At 39.8% G+C, this 21,745-nt stretch overlaps 1 protein-coding gene and 1 pseudogene across 2 annotated transcripts in view; one reads left to right on the forward strand and one right to left on the reverse strand.

Moving 5' to 3' along the window:
• The first annotated feature begins 2,891 nt into the window (after window positions 1-2,891).
• LOC129517670 (P2R1A-PPP2R2A-interacting phosphatase regulator 1-like) overlaps window positions 2,892-21,745 on the forward strand; it is a 39,218-nt gene continuing 20,364 nt past the window's right edge. The window contains exons 1-4 of one of the 2 annotated variants that reach the window (XM_055337607.1): window positions 2,892-2,983; window positions 3,216-3,402; window positions 9,594-9,672; window positions 12,669-12,749. In XM_055337607.1, coding sequence (XP_055193582.1) covers window positions 2,971-2,983; window positions 3,216-3,402; window positions 9,594-9,672; window positions 12,669-12,749 — 360 coding nt within the window. In that variant the 5' untranslated portion in view covers window positions 2,892-2,970. The remainder of the gene's footprint in view (window positions 2,984-3,215; window positions 3,403-9,593; window positions 9,673-12,668; window positions 12,750-21,745) is intronic. The other variant, XM_055337608.1, reaches the window with a different exon arrangement.
• LOC129517641 (annexin A2-like) lies at window positions 18,302-21,188 on the reverse strand (annotated as a pseudogene).

The raw sequence follows: 21,745 nt of genomic DNA on the forward strand, positions 1-21,745 counted from the left end.
GGCATATTGCTACAGAACAGCAGAAGCTGATGATGACACCCAGCTAGGTTGGTATAATAGTGCGTGAGTAGAAATGGGAAGAAGTAAAAATATTTTCTTTAAATGTTGTGTTTGCCCCTGTGGTATACAGAATTGTTTTTGTAGTACTTGTTCCTTTTGACATTCTAACTTGCATATGTACTCTGAGTTCCTGGCATTCAGCTACACTTTAATTAGAGAATTCCTCTTCTTTGGTAATAGCTGCAAACTTCCTGCCATCTTGAGCATGTTATCCATGTTATCGTTTCATATTACTACCCCTTTTCTTCAAAGTCTCACAGTTGCTCCTCCCTTGTCATTTTATTAACTATTTTCTTAGTGTTATTATACTTAGATTTTTAAAAATTGGTATCTGTAATGCTTAGGCATGATGAGATGATCTATTCTTTCAATATATATCCATTAAACCTTATTACTTGCCACGAATATTAACAAACTCTTTGAGAAGTAAAATGAGCAGTAGAGTGGAGCAAAGATCTACTTGTTTTCTGGTGTACCCCCTATTTTTCTGATATTTAGTTTGGCTTTGACCCCTGTTCTGTATTTAACCACTGCCATCTACATTCACCCTGACTTTATTCAGCTTTAACTACCATCTTTTGTAAACTTTCCAGGTATCCCAGGAACTTTAACAGTGATTTTTAGGAGATCTTGGTACCAGCTCAGATTCTACTGCTACCTAAATATGCCATTAATCTCTCTGGAATTTTATCAACTGTAAAATAGAAGTAGACTTGCCTACTTTACAAAATAGCTGTGAATGACAGGTTTTTAAAACCTGCATTTATTCGTAAAATAATTTAATAAGTATTTATCAAGTGCTTATGAGTACAGAAATAGTATCTAGAGAAATATCCAGAGGCACCTCATCTGTCTTTTCACCTACATACAAGGGCAGAGTGGCTTTGCCACTTAGCAGTTATAATTTGAGTAACCCCTATGGGGTTCAGTTTCCTCCTTTAAAAAAATGGGCATTGTGATGGTGCCTACCTCACAGAGTTACTGTAAGTGTTAGATGCAATCACATATTTAAAGTGCTTAGGACAGTCCCTGGCATATAATTAAGTGCATGAAAAATGGTAGCTATTGTTAACCTGTCTTACATCAGGAAAGGAGACTCCAAATCGTTCTCGTGTCTGGGATTTAGATAACCCAATTCTGCCTGATATAATTAAGCTTTTCTTATTCTGTTCTCAGAATGAATGAGGAATGATTATGATCATTCATGTCATAACTTGTCATGAACTGTTTCAAGATAATCCCATTATTTTAAGTTCACCACTGATTAGCTGAGCAGGGTTCATGATTGAACCAATTGAGATAAGTATGTGAAGACATTTTTTAAACCGTTAAAGTGCTATACCATGTAATGATTATTTTAATTCATAACTCTCATTTCAGTAGTTTCACTTACCTTCTCTGCCAGTCCTGTATATGGTTCCTAAAAGGTATGGTCTTACAAAATTATTAGTGTGGAGTTAGGATTTCAGTACTCAGTGTGGCTCATTAACTGGTGGTGAAAAATTCTAAAAGAGCAATTCTTAAAATGTTTGAGCCACAACAGCATCATTAAATGAAAACCCTGGGGCACCTGGGTGGCTCTGTGATTGAGAGTCTGCCTTTAGTTCAGGTTGTGATTCTGGGGTCTGGGATCAAGTCCTGCATTGGGCTCCCCACAGGGAGCCTGCTTCTCCCTCTGCCTATGTCTCTCTGCCTCTCTCTGTGTTTCTCATGAATAAATAAAATCTTTTTTTTTTTTTAAAGTAGGGATACCTGGGTGGCTCAACGGTTGGGCATCTGCCTTTGGCTCAGGGCCTGATCCCAGATTCCTGGAATCCAGTCTTGCATCTGGCTCCTCGCATGGAGCCTGCTTCTCCCTCTGCCTGTGTCTCTGCCTCTCTTTCTGTGTCTTTCATGAATAAATAAATAAAATCTTTAAAAAAGGAAACCCTGATTTGGATGGATACTAAATTCTGAGATATTTAAGTAAATAAGCTTCTCTAACTAACTCAAATCATTTTCTTAGATGAATAGCTTTGAGAAGCTAAATTTTATTTAGTGTAAAAATACACTTACGATTAAGGTTAAAAAACAATGAGGGGATCCCTGGGTGGCTCAGCGGTTTAGCGCGGGCCTTTCGCCTGGGGCGTGATCTTCCCGGGATGGAGTCCCACACTGGCCTCCCTGCATGGAGCGGGCTTCTCCCTCTACCTGTGTCTCTGCCTTCCCTCTCTGTGTCTCTCATGAATAAGTAAATAAAATCTTTTTTAAAAAGACAATGAGATCACCTGGAAAACAATGATTCGCCTGCACGATTGGTTCAATTGGGTTAGCAATTGATACAAGACACTTTGGGAACAGGTGGCAGGTTTTGGGTTTTTTTCTTTTCCCCCCAGACATATAGCATTTTTCTCAATTACAAATGTGTAGTATTGGCTGTAACAGGATGGAAAAATTCATCGTGGGAGTTAAGCTTCTTGGCCTCAGTTAGAAGGGGATAACGGGCTAATCAAAACTGAGAAAACGGGAGTATTAGATACAGCGCATAAAGGACGGCGCTCTCATACACCTTACTCCTCCCCACCCGTTCTTTCCTAAATAACGGTGAGTGAAACCATCCCAGGGTTCACATAGGAGCAGAGGAACAACCACGGCGAATCGCCCGTGAAGAGAGCCCGAGAAGAGACTAAGAGAGGACCTGGGTTGGGGTAAAAAGGCGACTCCTAAGACTGCGCGTGCTCCCCAGGCAAGGCTGACAAAGGGCGCCCTTATTGACTCTCATTGCTGGCGTAATAAGCATGCGTCAGCAGGCGGGACGGGGCGCAGGCGCAGAGGGGCGGCACCCGACGGATTCTCGAAGGCGACGGGTTGTAGTTTTCGTTTTGGCCGGAAAGGCTTACCTGGGCTTTCCTTTGCTGAGAGAAATAGAGAATGATTCGCGGAGGTGACTAAGATAAATTCCTCATTTTCATTATAGACTTGGAAGTGGAGGATCTTCTCAGCGTTAGGAACCTCGAGCTTGGAGGGTGGGAGGTTCGGAGTCAATCCTACCCCACTTTGTGCCCACTGGTATTAGGGATGGTAGGGCTGTCAAGGTGAGTACCTCACTCCTCTAAGAGGTTCCTCCTCTCTTCTCTTTTTCCCCTTTTCCTCTCTGCCTACATCTCCTCACCCAGTTGACTTGTCCTTATGTGAATGGGAGCCAGAAAACCTTGAGAACTTGGAATCAAAGAGTGGCTTCTTCTTCGACGTGGACATGGCACAAGAGAAAATGGAACTAGACTTGGAGCTGCTGCCAACTTCAGCCACCACAGACAACACGCTGAGAAGATCCAACAGCGCCCCTTTGATCAATGGGCTTGGGTGAGCAGGATTGAGATATTAGAGGAGGCAAGCTGGGGGTGGGTGGCAGGAGGTGGGGAAAGCTACTTCCAATAGCATTCCCATGCCTTTCTCCATCGAGGTTCTACAGGTATCTCCCTTGTTCCTTCTGTCGGGAGAGTTCACCCTCACACTTGGGGGGAGTGGGATGGGCTGGCTGGAGGGAGAGCACACACCTACCCTGAGGTTGACACGCATGTGAACCTGGACGTCTTCTTCTGACAGTCCACCAGGACCAAAAAGCAGCAACCTATTGGTGTGGAGCACAACTTTTCTAACTTCACCCCATCTCTTACCCACTCCTTTGAAGAAACAGCATTCCCCACCCTCGCCTCCAAATCTTCTGTGATGACTGTAATTTTTTGTCATTCTCTCAGCTGCTTTGTCACCTCTGACCTTCACCTCCAGCAAATGGAAATGGTTACCAAGCGAATAAGCTCAGACCTTTTTTACACCTAGTTTTTATTTGAACAAAAAATTTAGGTACCACAAAAACTTGACCTCATAAATTTTGCATTCTCAATGGCCGATACTGCCCCCAACTTGGTTCTTGGGGGTGTGCGAAAAAATCTTGCTCCTTTTATATATAAGTCACAACTATACATAAAAATTTTGTGAGACTTTTCAAGAGGGAGTAATTGGGGGTGGGGGGGAATGTTGAAAATGGCTCCTTAGAGGGCTGATAGTGAAAAGTATAAGATTTAGAAACACTGTCCTGATTGTTAACTATTTTCTGGACGCATCCAAATGTCTGGCATGACACATGCTTATAATTTCTTTACATAGAATTTGAAAGTAAGATCTTGGATCTCATATCCCAGGGTCATATAAAGTTTTATCAGTATTGTAAAAATGTTTGGAAAATGCACTCGCTCATTGTGTTAGTAACTTTGCTCCTTCCTTTTGCTAGCATCGTTCTAATTGATAGGTATAAATCACAATTGTTAGAAGTGAACACAGAGACCAGATCTACCCTCCTTATTTAACATATGAGGAAACCAAGGCCCATAAGTCTCTACAATGACATAGTAACAGAGCCAGGACTAGGAACCTGTGTCTCCTGATTCCTATGCTTAGTGATTTGTCCACTACTAATCAACTTTTAGGCTTTTTAAAAAAGTTTTGTTTATTTATTTTACAGTGAGGGAAAGTGCAAGCATGAGGGGGGGAGCAGAGGGAGAGGGAGACAGAAACTCAGGCTCGGTGCTCAGCACGGAGCCTGACACCAGCTTGATCCCACAACCCTGAGATCACAACCTGAACCAAAACCAAGAGTCGGAGGCTTAACTGCCCACCCAGGCACCTGTCAACTTCTAAGCTTATTAACTCTAAACAAATGCAGCTTTTTGGTCATTTGAGGAAAGGAAGAATATACTGAACAAAAGGAAATGCAAACTAAGATTAAACAGAAAATACATAATTTTTAAAAAAGATTTTATTTATTCATGAGAGACACAGAGAGAGACAGACATAGGCAGAGGAAGAAGCAGTCACCTGAAGGGAGCCAGATCGAAACTCAATCCCAGGACCCCAGTTTTTTGTTTTTTGTTTTTTTTCAGGACCCCAGTTTTACACCATGCAGGGAGCCTGATGTGGGACTCGATCCCAGGACTCCGGGATCATGTTCCAAGCCGAAGGCAGATGCTCAACCACTGAGACACCCAGGCGTCCCAATTTAATATTTTTTTAATAGGCAGAGAAATAAAGGGGCAGCACTGTACACGTTGGACAGAAAACAAGAATATTCTATAAATTCAGGATCGACTCTAATCCTGTTGTATGAAAACATGAATTGTGAACCTGCGCTGCTAGAAGAAAACAGGGCAAATATTGGTTTTATTTGAAGCCTTTATGAAATGAAAAAAACACATTGCAAACAGCCCTAGAAGCAAGGAGAGTGATGGCCATTATCCCTTCATGCTTTGTTTTGTTTGGCAAAGGACTTATATATTTTTTTTATCATATTAGGGCATAGTTACAGTGTCGAATTCTATCACTTATGTTCCTGACACATGAAGTGAAATTGGTACAGAAAGGTAAGAGGCGATTGCATATTTACTTAGTAGGAGTTACAGATAAAGAAACTGCAAGGTGGGGCAGCCCCAGTGGCGCAGAGGTTTAGCGCCACCTGCAGCCCGGGGCGTGATCCTGGGGATTGGGGATCGAGTCCCGGGTCTGGCTCCGGCTCCCTGCATTGAGCCCGCTTCTCCCTCTGCCTGTGTCTCTGCCTCTCTCTGTGTGTCTCTATGAACAAATAAATAAAATCTTAAAAAAAAAAGAGAAACTGCAAGGTGGATCAGGTCCAGGGACTCTTGTCTGTCAAAAAGAAGTAGCATCGAAGTGCTACATAATATGCCTGAGGGCAGGGAATTTGGCCAAATGATCTCCTGAGGGCAGATTTTGTGCTGTTGTGGCCAGCTTACGATGTGGTCACGGAAGCGAGAACAGTTTAGAGTAGAATTACACTACGCCTTAGTTGAATTCATGTTCACCTCCATTCTCCTCGGTTGCATGTGTACACTGCTCACCTCCCTCACTTTCACTTATTTGAACCCCTAAAACTCGCCCCTTGCACTGATCACTAAATAATTGTTGCACTTCTGTCAAGTAATTTTCCAGTTTTGCTTGATGCTTGTATATAAACGCAATCTCTCTTGCACCCACGCTTGCAGAATTTGTTCCTTAAATATCATATTTAATACAAGTATTAATTGTTTTTAAAGGAGTTCCTGTACTGTTTTGTGTACATCTTGTATTAATAAAAATACCAATGTCAAAAGTTTTGAACCTCTTGGTTCTTTATACTCGTTACCCTCTGCTTAGCTGACTTCACTATTGGTGTCAATAACTTTATTTGAAGGTAGTAGTTTTTTGTTTTTGTTTTTGTTTTTTACTTCTCTGGCCCTTATGAGAATTAGAGAGTAAGTTCTGGGATTTCTGCCAGTGCCTTCCTGCTGTAAATACTCTAGCTTGACTCTGCATTTAAACTGCTTGAAAGTCAAACTACTTGGGCCAAATCCAGCCTGCCACTTGGTTTTGTAAATAAAGTTTTATTGGAACATAGCCAGGCCCATTTGCTTACCTATTGTCCACAGCCACTTTCCCACTACAGTGACAGATTTGAGTAGTTGCCACAGAGATTAGATGTCCCACAAAGCCCAAAATATTTGCTGTCTGGCCCTTTGCAGAAGAAGTTTACCAACCATCTGGCTTACTGGAAGGAGAACAGTGGCCATAGAGAATGATTGCTTTGGGAATATGACTGGAATAAACATATTGTAGCTTAGATTTTTCGACAGAGCTACTTATGGATCATTTAATGTGGACCATTGAACGTATATCTAGTTATATTGCCTTCACTTGTCTAAGTGGTAGCACTTAACTCAGTTGTAGATATCACCTAGGATTTTATGAATTCATGTTGAATCACTCCTACCAGTTGAAAATATATACTTCCTCATGATTCCTTTCAGTTATAGTCTTATTAAAATTGACAGATAAAAATTTAGGGGAAAATATAATTACCAGCTTTAAGAATTACTCCCCCCCCACCATACAAAAAAGTAGAAATATGCAACCCATTAGTGTCTCTCCAACATTCTTATAAGTGACTGCTAGAATATATTCCTGTTCTTAAAAAGGAAAATGACTGGAAAATGAGTAAAACTTAGACCCATACATACATATCCTCATAAAATATTGAGTTACTGCCTGTTATATATAAATGACCATGCTGCAAAGATGTGTCTTGATTCAATAAGCTTTTAATTTAGTAGGGCAAATAAATAATCAGAGGACTTAAATATATGATAGGGTAAGATATATGCTTAAGGAGGGAAAGAAAGTGCTAGGGAGATTCGAAGAATGGAGTGAGAAATGAGAGCAGAGTTGGTGAGGGATAAGGAAAATATTCTTAGGAGGCATATGAAATGGATCCTGATGGATTGATAGGATGCAGACAGGAAGAGAGGAGCTGGAGAGCTGGGATAGCATTCCAAGTATATGGAACAAGCTTGGGTACAGGAAAACATAGGTGTATTCCAGAGAGCTGGTCAACTCTGCCCAGGTCACTGGCTCCCAGATGTTCATTTGCTGACCAGTGCTGACCCTAGGTGACATTTTCACCAACTCCTGTTTTTTTAAAAAAAGTGCAGAGTGGGGATCCCTGGGTGGCTCAGCGGTTTAGCGCCTGCCTTTGGCCCAGGGCGCGATCCTGGAGTCCTGGGATCGAGTCCCACATCGGGCTCCCGGTATGGAGCCTGCTTCTCCCTCCTCCTGTGTCTCTGCCTCTCTCTCTCTCTCTCTCTCTCTCTCTCTCTCTCTCATAAATAAATAAATAAATAAATAAATAAATAAATAAATAAATCTTTAAAAAAGGTGCAGAGTACTTAAATAGGTTGTGATGTAGTTGGTCAATTGTCCTTTCCTGGGCAGGGCTGTATTTTACCCTGTGATTATTATAATTTTTTAATATAGCAAAATGTCCTTTTTAAAAATTTATTTATTTGACAGAGCGAGCACAAGCAGCGGGAGCAGCAGGCAGAGGCAGAGGGAGAAGCAGGCTGCCCACTGAGCAGGGAGCCCAATGTGGGACTTGATCCCAGGACCCCAGGATCCTGACCTGAGCCAAAGGCAGATGCTTAACCAACTGAGCCACCCAGGCACACCTCCAAAATGTCCTTTTATAAATGAAATGATGGTTTTGGTAGATGGTAGGATTTTTTAAAAATTTTTATTTATTTATGATAGTCACACACAGAGAGGGAGAGGGGGGCAGAGACACAGGCAGAGGGAGAAGCAGGCTCCATGCACCAGGAGCCCAACATGGGATTTGATCCCGGTTCTCCAGGATCACGCCCCAGGCTAAAGGCAGGCACCAAACCGCTGCGCCACCCAGGGATCTTGATGGTAGGATTTTTTAAATGACCTTACTTGGGAAAAGAAAGATGGTTAGCAACTATATGTTTGTGCCAGGATTTTGTTGTGAAATTTTGCTAGTCCATGAAATCCAAAAACCTAGAGCTAAATGGTGGAGGGCTTTGAATGTCATAGTAAAAAGAATGTAACTGAATCCAGCTCACAATGAAGAGAGTTACTGAAAGTTGTGAGCAGGAGAGCAACCTGTTCTTCAGGAGGGCGACTTGGCAGTCTGATACGTAGATTGCCGTAGAGATAAAGGCGAAATGAAAGGACGAATTAGACTATTGCGGAGTCTGTAGGAAAGTAAAAAGGCTTTGAATTGGTTTTTGGCAAGGAACATGAAAAGAGTAAGATGGCAGTAAGAGAGACCTAGCACCTGATTGAATATGGGAGGAGGGGAGGGAAGGAAGTTAAGGATGACTTCTTACCATCATCGGGGAAAACTGGATGAAAGGTACATGGGGACCTTCTGTATTTTTTGCAACGTCTTGTGAGTCTTAAACAGCTTCAAAATAGAAAGTTAAAATGAAAAGAAGACATCATAAGGAAAAGACTTCTTCAGGGTCCCAAGCTCATATAGGGCTGAGACACCATCAAAGCTGAGGAAGACTAGCCCCCGCTTTAACAGACAACAGTTGCTTAGCTTTGGTCTGTTGTTGCCATGTGGAAATGTGGCCCAGTGTGGCCACAGCTTGCAAATTTTCAAAAGAAGCTAGAAATCTGGAATCTAGATTATTTATGTGAAACCTCTCAGTGTTTCGAGGGTGTGCAACTAATTTAAATTTTTAATACTGAATAGGTCAAAACATACCTGTGAAAATCTCAGTTCTGTTAACCTCTGCTATTTGATTATCCCTCTTGTTCATGTGAAAACTTTAGAGTTGAGAGGGAATTGGTACTACACATTTTAGCTTCAACCATAAACTTAAATCAGTTACAGGTTTGCACAGAAAATGATGCATTTCCAAGGTCATGATAAATTATTCTTGGTAGCATGATTAGTGGTAAAGTGGCATACTTGAGAATTCCTTCCCTTACATGGACGTTTGTTAGGCTTAACCAACTAAGGCTTTGTGTGCATGTATGTGTGCATGCATGTGTGTGTGCACGTGTTTTAATTCCTCCATCTACACAGCTATCCCCACAAAGAATGCATTTACATTAATGGCATTGCTGTTTAAGTAATTGAAATCTTATTTCTTTAAAAATTTTTTTTTCGTAATGGATTTCAACTGTTTTCTTTTCCTTCATAGTGATAACTCACAGGTGTTCCAAGCTGACACATTAACAACTCGAAGAAATAGCACAACGTTTATGACACAACATTGTCTGGTAAGAAAATGCTTGTAGCAGCCTCACTGGCCAAGGCTTGTGCTATTGGTCTCAACTTGTGGTTCTCAAACTTGAGTATGCACCTGGAAGGCTTATTAAAACAGACTACTGATCCCCAACCCCAGAGTTTCTGATTCTGGAGATCTGGGGTAGGGCCTGAAAATTTGCCTTTCCAATAAGTTCCCAATTTGAGAAAAAGTGCTCTAAACATCACTGAAGGAAAAATAAACACATTGACTACAGTATGATTGCTTTGCTGCAGCTGCAGCAGAATTAACTTTTAAATCCCATCTGGATTTAACATTGAGATTTGTTTTTATCTATAGGGCCATCTGGCTTCCAATTTTTAAAAGAACATTCTAATTTTGAGAGAAAAATTTGCAAGCTCTCCTAAGAGTAGTTTTTAGGCTTTTACTTAGACTTTTATCTCACATTTATCTTGAATTGAAAATAAAGTTTGTTTTTCATGGTGTTATAATGTAATCTCTAAATTATAACTCATATCTACCAATTATCCTGTAAACATAGGAAATATGCTTATAGATCAGTAAACCAAAATGAACAAATGATTCACTCTATGAATCCTTTTATTGATGTGAAATTCATATAAGACACAGTTAACTATTTTAAAGTATATGATTCAGGGGCATTTAGTGCATTTACAATGTTGTTCAACTACCACCTCTCTCTTGTTTCAAAAAGCAGACATCTTGGGGCACCTGGGTGGCTCAATCTGTTGAGCATCTCATCTGACTCTTGATTTTGGCTCAGGTCACAATCTCAGGATCGTGAGATCAAGCCCCATGTCAGCTCTGTGCTGGGCATGGAGCCTGCTTGAGATTCTCTCTCTACCTTCTCCACCCTCCCTCTAAAAAAGGAAAGAAGAAAGAAAGAAAGAAAGAAAGAAAGAAAGAAAGAAAGAAAGAAGAAAAGAAAGAAAGAAAGAAAGAAAGAAAGGAAAGAAAGAAAGAGAAAGAAAGAAAGGAAAGAAAGAAGAGAGGAAAGAAAGAAGAGAGGAAAGAAAGGAAGGAAAGAAAGAAAAGAAAAGAAAGAAGAAAGAAAGAAAGAGAGAGAGAAAGAGAAAGAAAGAGCAAAGAAAAGAAAAAAAACACATCCCTGTTTGTCTTGTTCCCTACATTGAAAGCTTTCAGATTTTCATTATTGAGTATAATATTAGCTATAGGTTTTGGTAAATGCCCTTTATCATGTTAGGGAAGTTCCTTTCTATTCCTACTTGCTGAGTATTTTTATCACGAAAGCATGTTGAATTGTTTCAAATGCTTCCTGCATTAATTGAGATGATCATGTGTTTTTACCCCCTTTGTTCTGTTAATAAAATACATTACATTGGTTTTCTTATATTGAACCACCTTCACATTCCTGGAATAAATCCCACTTGGTCGTATTGTATAATCCTTTTAATGTACTATTAGATTTGGCTTACTATTATTTTGTTGAGAACTTTTCCATCTGTATTCATAAGGGACGTTGGTCTGTAGTTTTCTTATAGTATCTTTGCTGCCTTTGATATCAGGGTAATGCTATCTCATATAGAATATATTAGGAAATGTTCTTCCTCTTCTATTTTTGGAAGAGTTTGAACAGAATTGGTATTGATCCTTTAAATGTTTGGTGAAATTCACCAGTGAAACCATATCCAGTCCTAGACTTTTCTTTGTTGGGAGGATTTTGAAACAGATTCAGTCTCTATACTTGTTTACAGATCTGTTGAGATTTTCTCTTTTCTCTTGAGGTGATTAGGTAATTTGTGTGTTTTTTAGGAATTTGCCCAATTCTTCTAGATTATCCAATTTGTTGACATACAATTGTTCATAGATTTCTCTTACATGATTTTTAGTGAAATATTATAGCTTAGAACTCATTTTAAATTATTGCTTCCTAATCTTGAAACTGGATATTTTCTGTGGTGCCCGGGTGGCATAGTCAGTTAAGTGTCCAACTCTTGGTGTCAAATCAGGTCGTGATCTCATGGATCGTGGGATCAAGCCCTATGCTGGGCTCTGCACTCAGCACAGAGTCTGCTTGAGATTTTCCTTCCCTCTCCCTCTGCCTCTCCCCACTCCTTTCTCTAAAATAAATAATCTTTTAAGAAATTATATATAAAAAAGAACCTGGATATTTTCTTCTTAGTAGAATGGTATCTAGTATAAATTCCACAAATGCAATATTTTACTGGGAAAAAATTAGAATTGTTCATTAAATAAATCTTTCTTCTTCTCTTCATTCACTCATTTACTCATTCATTTAATAATATTTATTGAGCACTTGTTTGTCTATCAAAGACCTGTATACCTAGTCATTCTTTTTTTCTACTCACCTAAGTCAACAAATATTTTTAAGAACCTCCTATGTATTAAGTTCTGATCTAGTTACCAGAGATATTTAACCTAGTAGGAGGGCTGAAGTAGGAATGACCTCCCTTAGTTGAGATCTTACTGATTTGTAGGAGTTAGCTAGCTTGGGATATGGATCATAGGGACAGGCAGTATACCAGATTAAAAAAATGTCATGTGTGAAGGCCTGGAAACTAAAAGGAGTATAGTGTGTCAAGAATAGAGTGTATAGAGAATTTGAAACAAGTGCATTCTGGCCAGGGTGGGAGTAAAGATGAAGTGATGAGGGTGCCTGGGTGGCTCAGTCGGATGGGTGTCTGCCTTCAGCTCAGGTCATGATCACTGGGTCCTGGGATTGAGCCCCACGTTGGGCTCCCTGCTCATTGGGGTGTCTGCTTCTCCCTCTCACTCTGCCCCTGCTTGTGCTTGCTGCTCTCTCTCTCTCATGCACTCTCTCTCTCTCTCGAATAAATAAATAAAATATTTTAAAAAAATAAAAATTTAAAAATGATGAAGTGATGAGAGTTGGGATTGGAGATGTGGAGTCGTGTAAGATCTGTGGAAGTAGGGCCTTCCAAGTCATGCTAAAGATTTTTCACTTTTTTTAAAAAAAAAAAAGATTTTTCACTTTGTCCTCCTAAGGCCAATGTGAAGCCATTGAAGAATTCTAAGTCTGTGATTGACATGACCAGATTCACATCTTTGAGAGATGGCTGCCGAGTGGTAAGTAGATTGGGAGTAGGCAAAGATGTGGGATAATTGCATAAGAGGCAAGTACAGTGACCCTGGCTACTGTGATGGCTGTGGCTGTGAAGAAGAGTGGAAGATTCATGAGATATTTGAAAGGTAGAATCAGTTGCTGATAGATTTGATGGAGGGCGGATGATGGTGGTGGCAAAGAGGACTACTAGGCCTCTGGCTTGGGCAACTAATGGGTCCAGTGGGGCCACAGAAGAGGGGAAACTTTGGCAAAAACGTGGATAAAGAAGGGAAAACAAGTTTAGTGTTGGACATGTTCAGTTTGAAGTTCTCTGAGATCTCTAAATAGAAATGTTAGTTGTACTAGTTTGAAGGCCCAGAGATCTGGGCTAGAGACACACATTTAGGCATTATCAATAGATCCTTATTTAAAGCTATGGGAATGAATGATATGATGTATGGAGAGAATATAAAAGGAGAAAAGAGGCTCTAGGAAACAGCTTTATTTTTTTAAAGATTTTATTTATTTATTAGAGAGAGAGAGAGAGAGAGAGAGAGCGCATGACCTCATGAGCAGGGGGAGTGGCTGGCAAAGGGAGAGGGAGAAGCTGACTCCCCACAGAGCAGGAAGCCCCATATGGGGCTTGATCCCTGGACCCCAGGATCATGCATGATCTGAGCCAAAGACAGCCACTTAACTGACTGCCTCTTAGAAGCCCATAGGAAACAGCTTTAAAAGATCACCAGTAGTACCTTGAAAAAACAAGGAAAAGTATTAAGTCATACGCTATCTAGTGGTCAAACATGATAAAAACTGAAGGTGTCCTTTGAGTTACTAAAATGGAAATTATTCATGAATTTCTTATATTTGCAAGCAAGTTCCATGGAGAGAGGGGTGGGGTGAGATGAAGCCAGATTGGACTGGGTTGAAGAATGAATGCCTGAGAAGTGAGGACCTACAAGTGGCATCATACAGATTTAGCCTGGTTATTCACATGCACATTACCCATTCTATGCCTTAATTTCCTCCTCTGCAAAATGGGAATGTGACAGTATCTGCCTCATAGGTTTGTTGAAGTGAGTACAGTAATCAGTGTAAAATATCTCAAAAAAACTGGAAGAAAAAAAACTTAAAGCACATCGCACAGCAATGTGAATATACATGACACCGCCGAACTGGTATACTTAAACATGGTTAACATGGTAAATTTTATGTTATGTGTATTTTACCACAGTTTAAAGAAAGAAAAATGTGGGGCACTGGGTAGCTCAGACAGTTAAGTATCTGCCTTCAGCTCAGGTCATGATCCCAGGGTTCTGGAATCAAACCCCGCTTGGGGCTCCCTGGTCAGCTGGGAGCCTGCTTTTCCCTCTCCATCTTCCCCTCCCCGCTGCTTATTCTCTCTCTCTCTCAAATAAATAAAATCTTTTAAGAAATAATGGAAAACTGCCTATAGCATATAAAAAGTTATCACTCAGCACAGCACTGACACATACTAAGTGCTTAATAAGTATTAGATGTTTTAATAGTAATAGTACATATAGAGAGCAAACATGTATCTGGCAATTTTTAAAATGCATAATCTTCCTTAGGCATTCTAGGCTCTTAATTTGCATAAGGTTCAATGTAATATAATGCATGTTTAAAACAACCATTTTACAGAATAGTCATGTTTGGCATAACTGACATCATTCACAGTTATTTGTTGATGGGAGTTTCAAGACTTACTGGTTTGGCTTGCTGTAACAGCATAATGTATACTTTTATTTTGCTCAAAGTATCACTTCACTATTTTAAGACTTATGTATATTGATACTTGCTTTCAGTATAAATAGGCTGAATTGTCTAGGAGAATGATGTGATAATTAGGATGTTTCCGCAGACGTAACAAAATCCTGGTATATCACATTACAAAATAGAAATATCATTCTTAGGACACCTGGGTGGCTCAGTGGTTGAGCCTTTGGCTCGGGGCGTGATCCCAGAGTCCCGGGATCTAGTCCCACATTGGGCTCCCTGCATGGGGCCTGCTTCTCCCTCTGTCTGTGTCTCTGCCTCTCTGTCTGTGTCTCTCATGAATAAATAAAATCTTTTTAAAAAAGAAATATCATTCCTGAAAAAATACATGTATTGTTGAGTGATAACATGAATCTTAGGTGTAAGGGTCCTATCTCATACTAGACTGTCCTTAAAATTGGTGCTGCAAGAACCTAGAGTAGCCAAATTCATAGAGACAGAGACTGGAATGGTGGTTGCTAGGGTCTGGGGATGGTGGTGGAATGAGAGGGTGTTTAATGGGTATAGAGTTTTGGTTTTGCAAGATGAAAAGAGTTCTGGAGATTGGTTGCACAGCAATATGAATATAGTTAACACCACTGAACTGTACACTTAAAATGGTTAAGTTGGCAAATTCTACATGTATCTTATCTCAATTAAGAATTTTCAAAATCAGGAAAAAAAAGAATTTTCAAAATCAGGACTGCTTTTCATATATTTCAATGTAGGTAAAAGGGTTTTAGAAAAAAATTGCAGTGGTAGAGTGCATTGAAGAACCATGGATGCAATTTAACATGCAGATAAAAACGCACATTTCCAACCCTTGTAAAAATCTGTTCTCTCACAATTACTTTAATTAAGCTCCAATATTTTCCTCTGTACTCTCAGAAAATCACTCCACCCCACTTCTGATGAGCAGAAACTCAAGGCCCTCCTCTGATGTAGGCACAATACTTTCCCCCCATCTTATCACTTCGCTGTATATCCAGAGAACTCTAGGGTTGGTGTACCTGTTCCCCTCTCTTCCACTAGGAATTCTCTTCCTGGCACCTCTGTTGAATTGGATGTGGCCACATTTCTTCTGTCTCCACTCCCTCCTACTCCAAGAAAAGCAGGAGAAACGTTTCGTCTTCTTGTCAGAAATGTTTGTGCTCTTGAACAATTTTTCCCTTTTAATTTTATGGCTACTGATATTTATCTGATTAGGTTTAGCTTTTCATGTGGCAGCTACAAACTAAATTTAATTTACAGCCCACCCAGTAGTGAGTGCATAATACATTCCTGGCCCTGCTTTATGCTCTGTCTTGCTAGCCTACATTTAATTCATGTTCAGGATCAGTCATTGCAGGAACTAGGCAGAGGCATTGATAAACATAGCATACAGCTCTTGTTCAGGATTTTCTAAGTGCTTTATCTCTAGTGACTACAGAAGCAATGGGTTAAAAATAGCAAACGTAGTAAAGTTAAAATTCTTTCCAAAGAATTTAATGCCTTTACAGTATCAGTTTTCTGTGGTTTCTCTTTTAAATGGAACTGAGCTTGATCTTTCCTATCTTAATTCCTTCCTTGCAGATAATGCTTGGGAATTGCTTCGCCCACCATACTGCCCAACACCTTCTACTCCTCCCCACCCCCATGACCTTGTTCCTTGGTCCTGGCACTCTTGCTTCTTTCTAAGGACTCCCTCCCTCCACCTCCCACCTCCAGAGTGTGAAAGAAAGGCACAATGAGAAATTTATACAAAAGACACGCAGTGAAGTTTATTGACATATCAGAAATGCTTTGTTTCTATTTTAATACTTTGTTTCATGTAGAAAAATTATTTTAGGTAATTCCCTTGCAAACACCACCTATAATACTTAACCTATGGGAGATTCTCTTCCAGAAGCCTTCTTTTCTCCAATTAATTTTTCAAATCATTCCTAAAAAATGCCAGGTCCAATATTTAATCCATATATTGTGGCTTATGATTTTTTACCTCAAGGTCAAATCTTACCTTCCCCAGATGTTTCACAGTACATTCCTGCTGATCTCATCAGTTTTAGTCAGGCAGTCTTCTCAGGATTTCCTAGATAAAGTTTTCCAATAGGAAATTCTAAGCCTTTACCTGAAACTAACCAGTTCCTTCCCATTCCTTAGATATCAATTAAAAATAATCTCTTCCAGGAAGTCTTTCATAGTTTAGGACATTTTGCCATACCATGCAATTCTCTTCTTTTTGTTTTTTATAACATGTCATCATAATACAGTTAAAGTACCATAATTTCTTTGTTGAGCATATGTACATATTTGAGTTCAGGTTAGCATGTCTTTCCAATTAGAGTATTTCACATTTTATACTGTGAACTTTCTGGGCATTCGAGAGATAACAATACACGCATCAGTAGTATGAATTAAATGTATTAAAATTCTGTTTGTTCAAAGATGAATGTGTGTGTATACATATTTGATGGATCTTTTTAAGGGAAAACCTTTATTTTTCAGATTTGGTGCATATCACTGTATATCAACTTCTCAGTGATCGATGCTAATAAAGAGAAGCATTGGGGGAGAATATCCAAAACTGTGGATAAATCACAATATTTTCTACTTGCTTTGGACTTTATAGTATGCTTTAAGAATGGGCATACAATTTTTTAAATTAGTCATAATATCTAATGTTGGAGAGAGAAGGAAATTGATATTCTCATACACTGCTAGAAAGTAAATTTGTATAAGTTTTCTGGAGGGCAATTTGGCAATGTGTATTAATAGCATTGTGACCAAGAAATTCCATCTCTATGAATTTCTCCTAAAGAATTCATTAAGGATATGTGCAAAAATGAGCTTAAATGTTGTTGTCACAGCATTATTTATGAGTGAGCAAAAAACAAAATGTGGCAACAATATAATGGTTAGGGAATAGGTTAAATGAATGAGTCTTCATTATCTGTGTTTGAATCCTGGTTCTAGCAATTACTAGCTGTATGAACTTGAACAACTTGCCTAATTTCTCTGACCCTCAGTTTTCTAATCTTTAATATGGGGACAATAATAATGTTTACAGCGTGGGGTTGTTGTGAGAATTGAGTCAGATAAAACATGCCTGGCACATAATGAGAGCTTCTTATTATGGTACATTCATATAATAGAATATTCAGCCTTTAAAAATGGTGTTGCAGGTGGGATGCCTGGCTGGGTTAGTCTGTAGAGCATGTGGCTCTTGATCTCAGGGTTATAAGTTCAAGCCTCACATTTGGGCATAGAGCCCACTTAAAATAAAAATTAAAAAATAAATAAAAATGGTGTTGCAGGTGAATTTTAACATGGAAACATATGTGGAATGTATTGTTATTTTTGTTTTGTTTCTACAGTAAAAATTCAGTTTATTCATCTGTTTATAACACAGTACAGGGGTGCCTGGGTGGCTCAGTTGGTTAGGGGTCCTGAGATAGATTCCCTCCCTGGGCTCCCTGTTCAATGAGGAATCTGCTTGTCTCTCTCCCTCTACCCCTCCCCTTACTCTCTCACTGTCTCTCTCTCAAATAAATAAAATATTTTTTTAAAATAACAATACACAAGAAGCAAAGTGTTTCACATCATAGGTTTCACTTCCAATTCCTTGAACTGTTCATTTTTTGGCTGAAAGGAGAGACTAGTGGGGAAAGCCAGGCAATGCCTAGGCTACTAAAATAAAGCTGGGGTGGGGGGCAACGCTAACATCCTCACAGGGATGGCCACAAGGGGCTGTTCCTTACAAGCTGGTTTTCTAGAACTGGTAGCAGAAAGCACAGGAGCACCACTTCTAGATGCTCACACTTCATTCAGCTCCACCACACAGGCACAGCAACACCTTCTGGTAGTTGCCCTTCCTCCTGTCTTCCTAGATGTGGTAGTGCAGAGACATGGCATACCTTCTCTTGAATTCAGACCTAACTTTTAACATGTACCTTTCCTTCACTGTGGGCAACCATGTTTCTCATCAGGACCTTATCACAAGCCTCCTTACCCTTTGTGGAATCATAAAGTCAGTCCACAAAATAGGGGAGCTTGTTCTGAATACATTGGACTGGGTCAGAAAAGCTTTTTCCAGGTCTCTTTTGACCTCCTCCTTCATCATAAGAGCTATAGCTCTTGTACCTTTCAAATTCTTTCTGGATGTGATACACACTTAGTCATGATGCTGATCCCCTTGGGAACATCAGTTCCTTTCCTCTTCACTTCAGCATTAGAGATCATAGTATCTAGGCTCAAACAGTTCATATTCAATGACAGAGCCATCCTCTGCACTTCTACCTTTGCAAGGGCAACTGTCAGGAGAACTCACAGGTTGTGTTAGAAACAGTATCCTTCTCCAAATCAGTCTTATACATTTCCTTGTAGACTGTTAATTTCCCCTAGCACCTAATTAGTCTTTTAGCAGATGATCTCAGTGAGGGAGTCCTCATCAGTCCTCAGCACCTTCATGGGGGAGGCTTTCAGCTCGGAAGCCTCATACTGAGCAGGTGTTTCAGTAGGCTCCAAATCGCCTTTTCCAGGTGGCCAGGCACGGCTGAGTTCAGTGCCGATGCAAACTCCTTTTTGGTCCTTGTCTGGTAGGTGAAGGCAATATGCTTGTCCCCTCATTGCTGCGGTTGGTCAATACGTTGGTGACAGTGACTTCATCCACACCTTTAGTCTTGATGCCATTTCAATGTTGAAAGCATTCCACTTAGCATCAAAGTAGGTCATTATTTTTTAATTTTTTATAATAAATTTATTTTTTATTGGTGTTCAATTTGCCAACATACAGAATAACACCCAGTGCTCATCCTGTCAAGTGCCCCCCTCAGTGCCCGTCACCCATTCACCCCCACCCCCTGCCCTCCTCCCCTTCCACCACCCCTAGTTTGTTTCCCAGAGTTAGGAGTCTTTATGTTCTGTCTCCCTTTCTGATATTTCCTACCCATTTCTTCTCCCTTCCCTTCTATTCCCTTTCACTATTATTTATATTTTGATTGACCTGTATGCATATGGGGTGTAGAGTCTTCACCTTCCAAGTGGAGTTTGCACAGAATTTCATGTAAAACAACAAAAAAGAACAAAAACAAACAAACATAAAAAGAATTTCATGAACAGTGGACATTTTGATAGATGCTGGCCCATAAGCTGAAAGCTGCAAGCATCCTCAGATGCAGAGCCAGAATGTGTTAAATAATAATAAAAAATGGGGCTTCTAAGTGATTCAGTTGGTTGAGCATCTGACTCTTGGTTTTAGCTCAGATCATATTGTCAAGGTCATGAGATCAAGCCCCATGTCTGGCTCTGTGCTTAGCACAGAGTCTTCTTGAGAGATTCTCTCTCCCTCTCCCTCCCCCCTCCTCCTCCCCCAACTTGTGCTCTCTCTCTCTCCCAAATAAATAAAATCTTTAAAAAATTATAAAGAAAAAAATAAACTGCAAATAGTATGTGCAGTAGGATCCAGGTCTGGAAAAATAAACACTGAGATATTATTACTATGGTCATCTCTGGATGGTGGGTGTTGCTGTTTTTTTTCCATTAATTATGTTTTATGCTGTGCTTTATAATGAGAAAAAAGTGAGTCAGTTTCTGTTGAAAAAAAAAGATCAGGATGAGTAGATGGAGTACAGAGGGTTTTTAGGGCACTGGAACTACTCATTATGATACTGTAATGATGGATATGGATCATTATACATATATCCAAACCTATAGAATGTATAACATGAAGAGTGAACTCTAATGTAAACTATGAACTTTTCATGGTAATGACGTGTCAGTGTAGGTTCACCTCTTATAACAATTTACCACTTTTTAAATTTTATTTATTTATTCATGAGAGACAGAGAGAGAGAGGCAGAGACATAGACAGGAGAAGCAGACTCCCCGCAGGGAGCCTGATGTGGGACTCGATCCCAGGACTGGGATCACGCCCTGAGCTAAAGGCTGAGCCACCCAGGCATCCCACAATTAACCGCTTTTGTTCAGTTTTTGATAGTCAGGGGAGGCTCTGCTTATGTGAGAGCAGAGGAAATCTTTGTACCTTCCACTCAATTTTGCTGTGAACCTAAAGCTGATCTAAAAAAATAAAATCTATTAAAAGTAAATTAATTAAAAGATCAGATGGGAAAATGAATGAAGAATGCAGGGTAGCAAGGAATAGATATCCAAGTCTTATAAAACTATCATATATAATTCTAGTTGTTGTTTATATGTCATTAAACATTTAATTCTAGAAATATTTGATGATGATGGTGATAATGGTGGTAGTGGTAGTAATAGTTACTATTTACTGAGCGCATACTATGTGCCAGTGCTATGTGAAACATTACATGCATTATCACCATTATCACATTTCATACAAATAGACACTTGAAACTCTTGTTACATTGCATATAACACTTCCATATAGCAACAAATAATATATCCAATATATCCCTTTTTATACAAGTTTATGGAGAAGAGTTTCCTGACTTTTGTGAGAAGGGTCAGCTAGTAGCCTTATTGATTTAAATTAGGAATTTTTATTTTAACTATATTTTTTTTTAGAGAGAGAGAGCAGGGGGAGGGGCAATGGCAGAGGGAGAGAGAGAATCCTAAGCAGGCTTCATGCACAGCACAGAGCCAGACATGGGCCCGATTTCACCACCCTGAGATTGTGACCTGAGCCAAAATCAAGAGTTGGATGCTTAACTGACCGAACCACCCATGCTCCTTGAATTAGGAATTTTCTTGAACTATCAACCCTAGAACGTGATTAGTACAGGCTAGTCTGAATTTCTGGCCAGTGAGCAGTCATTAGCTGTCTGATACCTCCTTCTTCATAGTCATCCTCTGGATAGAAACTGAACCAGGCTCAGGCCAATGAATATGGACTGTGTCTCTTCCAAAGTTAAATAGTGCTATTAGGTATAATCTGCTCATCTGTGTATACCAAAGTAGATCATTTCGCCACAGTTCAAAAAAAAATTTCTTAAGTGTGCCATTCAAGGCTTTCCAGCATCTTCACCCCCTCATCCTCAGAATCTTCTATCTCTCCAGAGATACCTTGCATTACACTCACACAGGACTAGCAACCTTTCCTAAAACATGTTTCCTAAAACAACTTTCTTAAAACATGTTTCTTAAAACATACCCAGAACTTTACTTTTTCTGTTGCTTATGCTGTCAAACTCTTCACCCTGCAAGGCCCAACTCACACTGCCACTTTATGCCTTACCTGTCTCCCATATCCCACTCCCTGTGCCCATTCCCTTAATCTTTGCTT

Source organism: Nyctereutes procyonoides, unplaced genomic scaffold (genome assembly GCF_905146905.1).
Source record: "Nyctereutes procyonoides isolate TBG_1078 unplaced genomic scaffold, NYPRO_anot_genome, whole genome shotgun sequence".
NCBI lineage: Eukaryota > Metazoa > Chordata > Mammalia > Carnivora > Canidae > Nyctereutes > Nyctereutes procyonoides.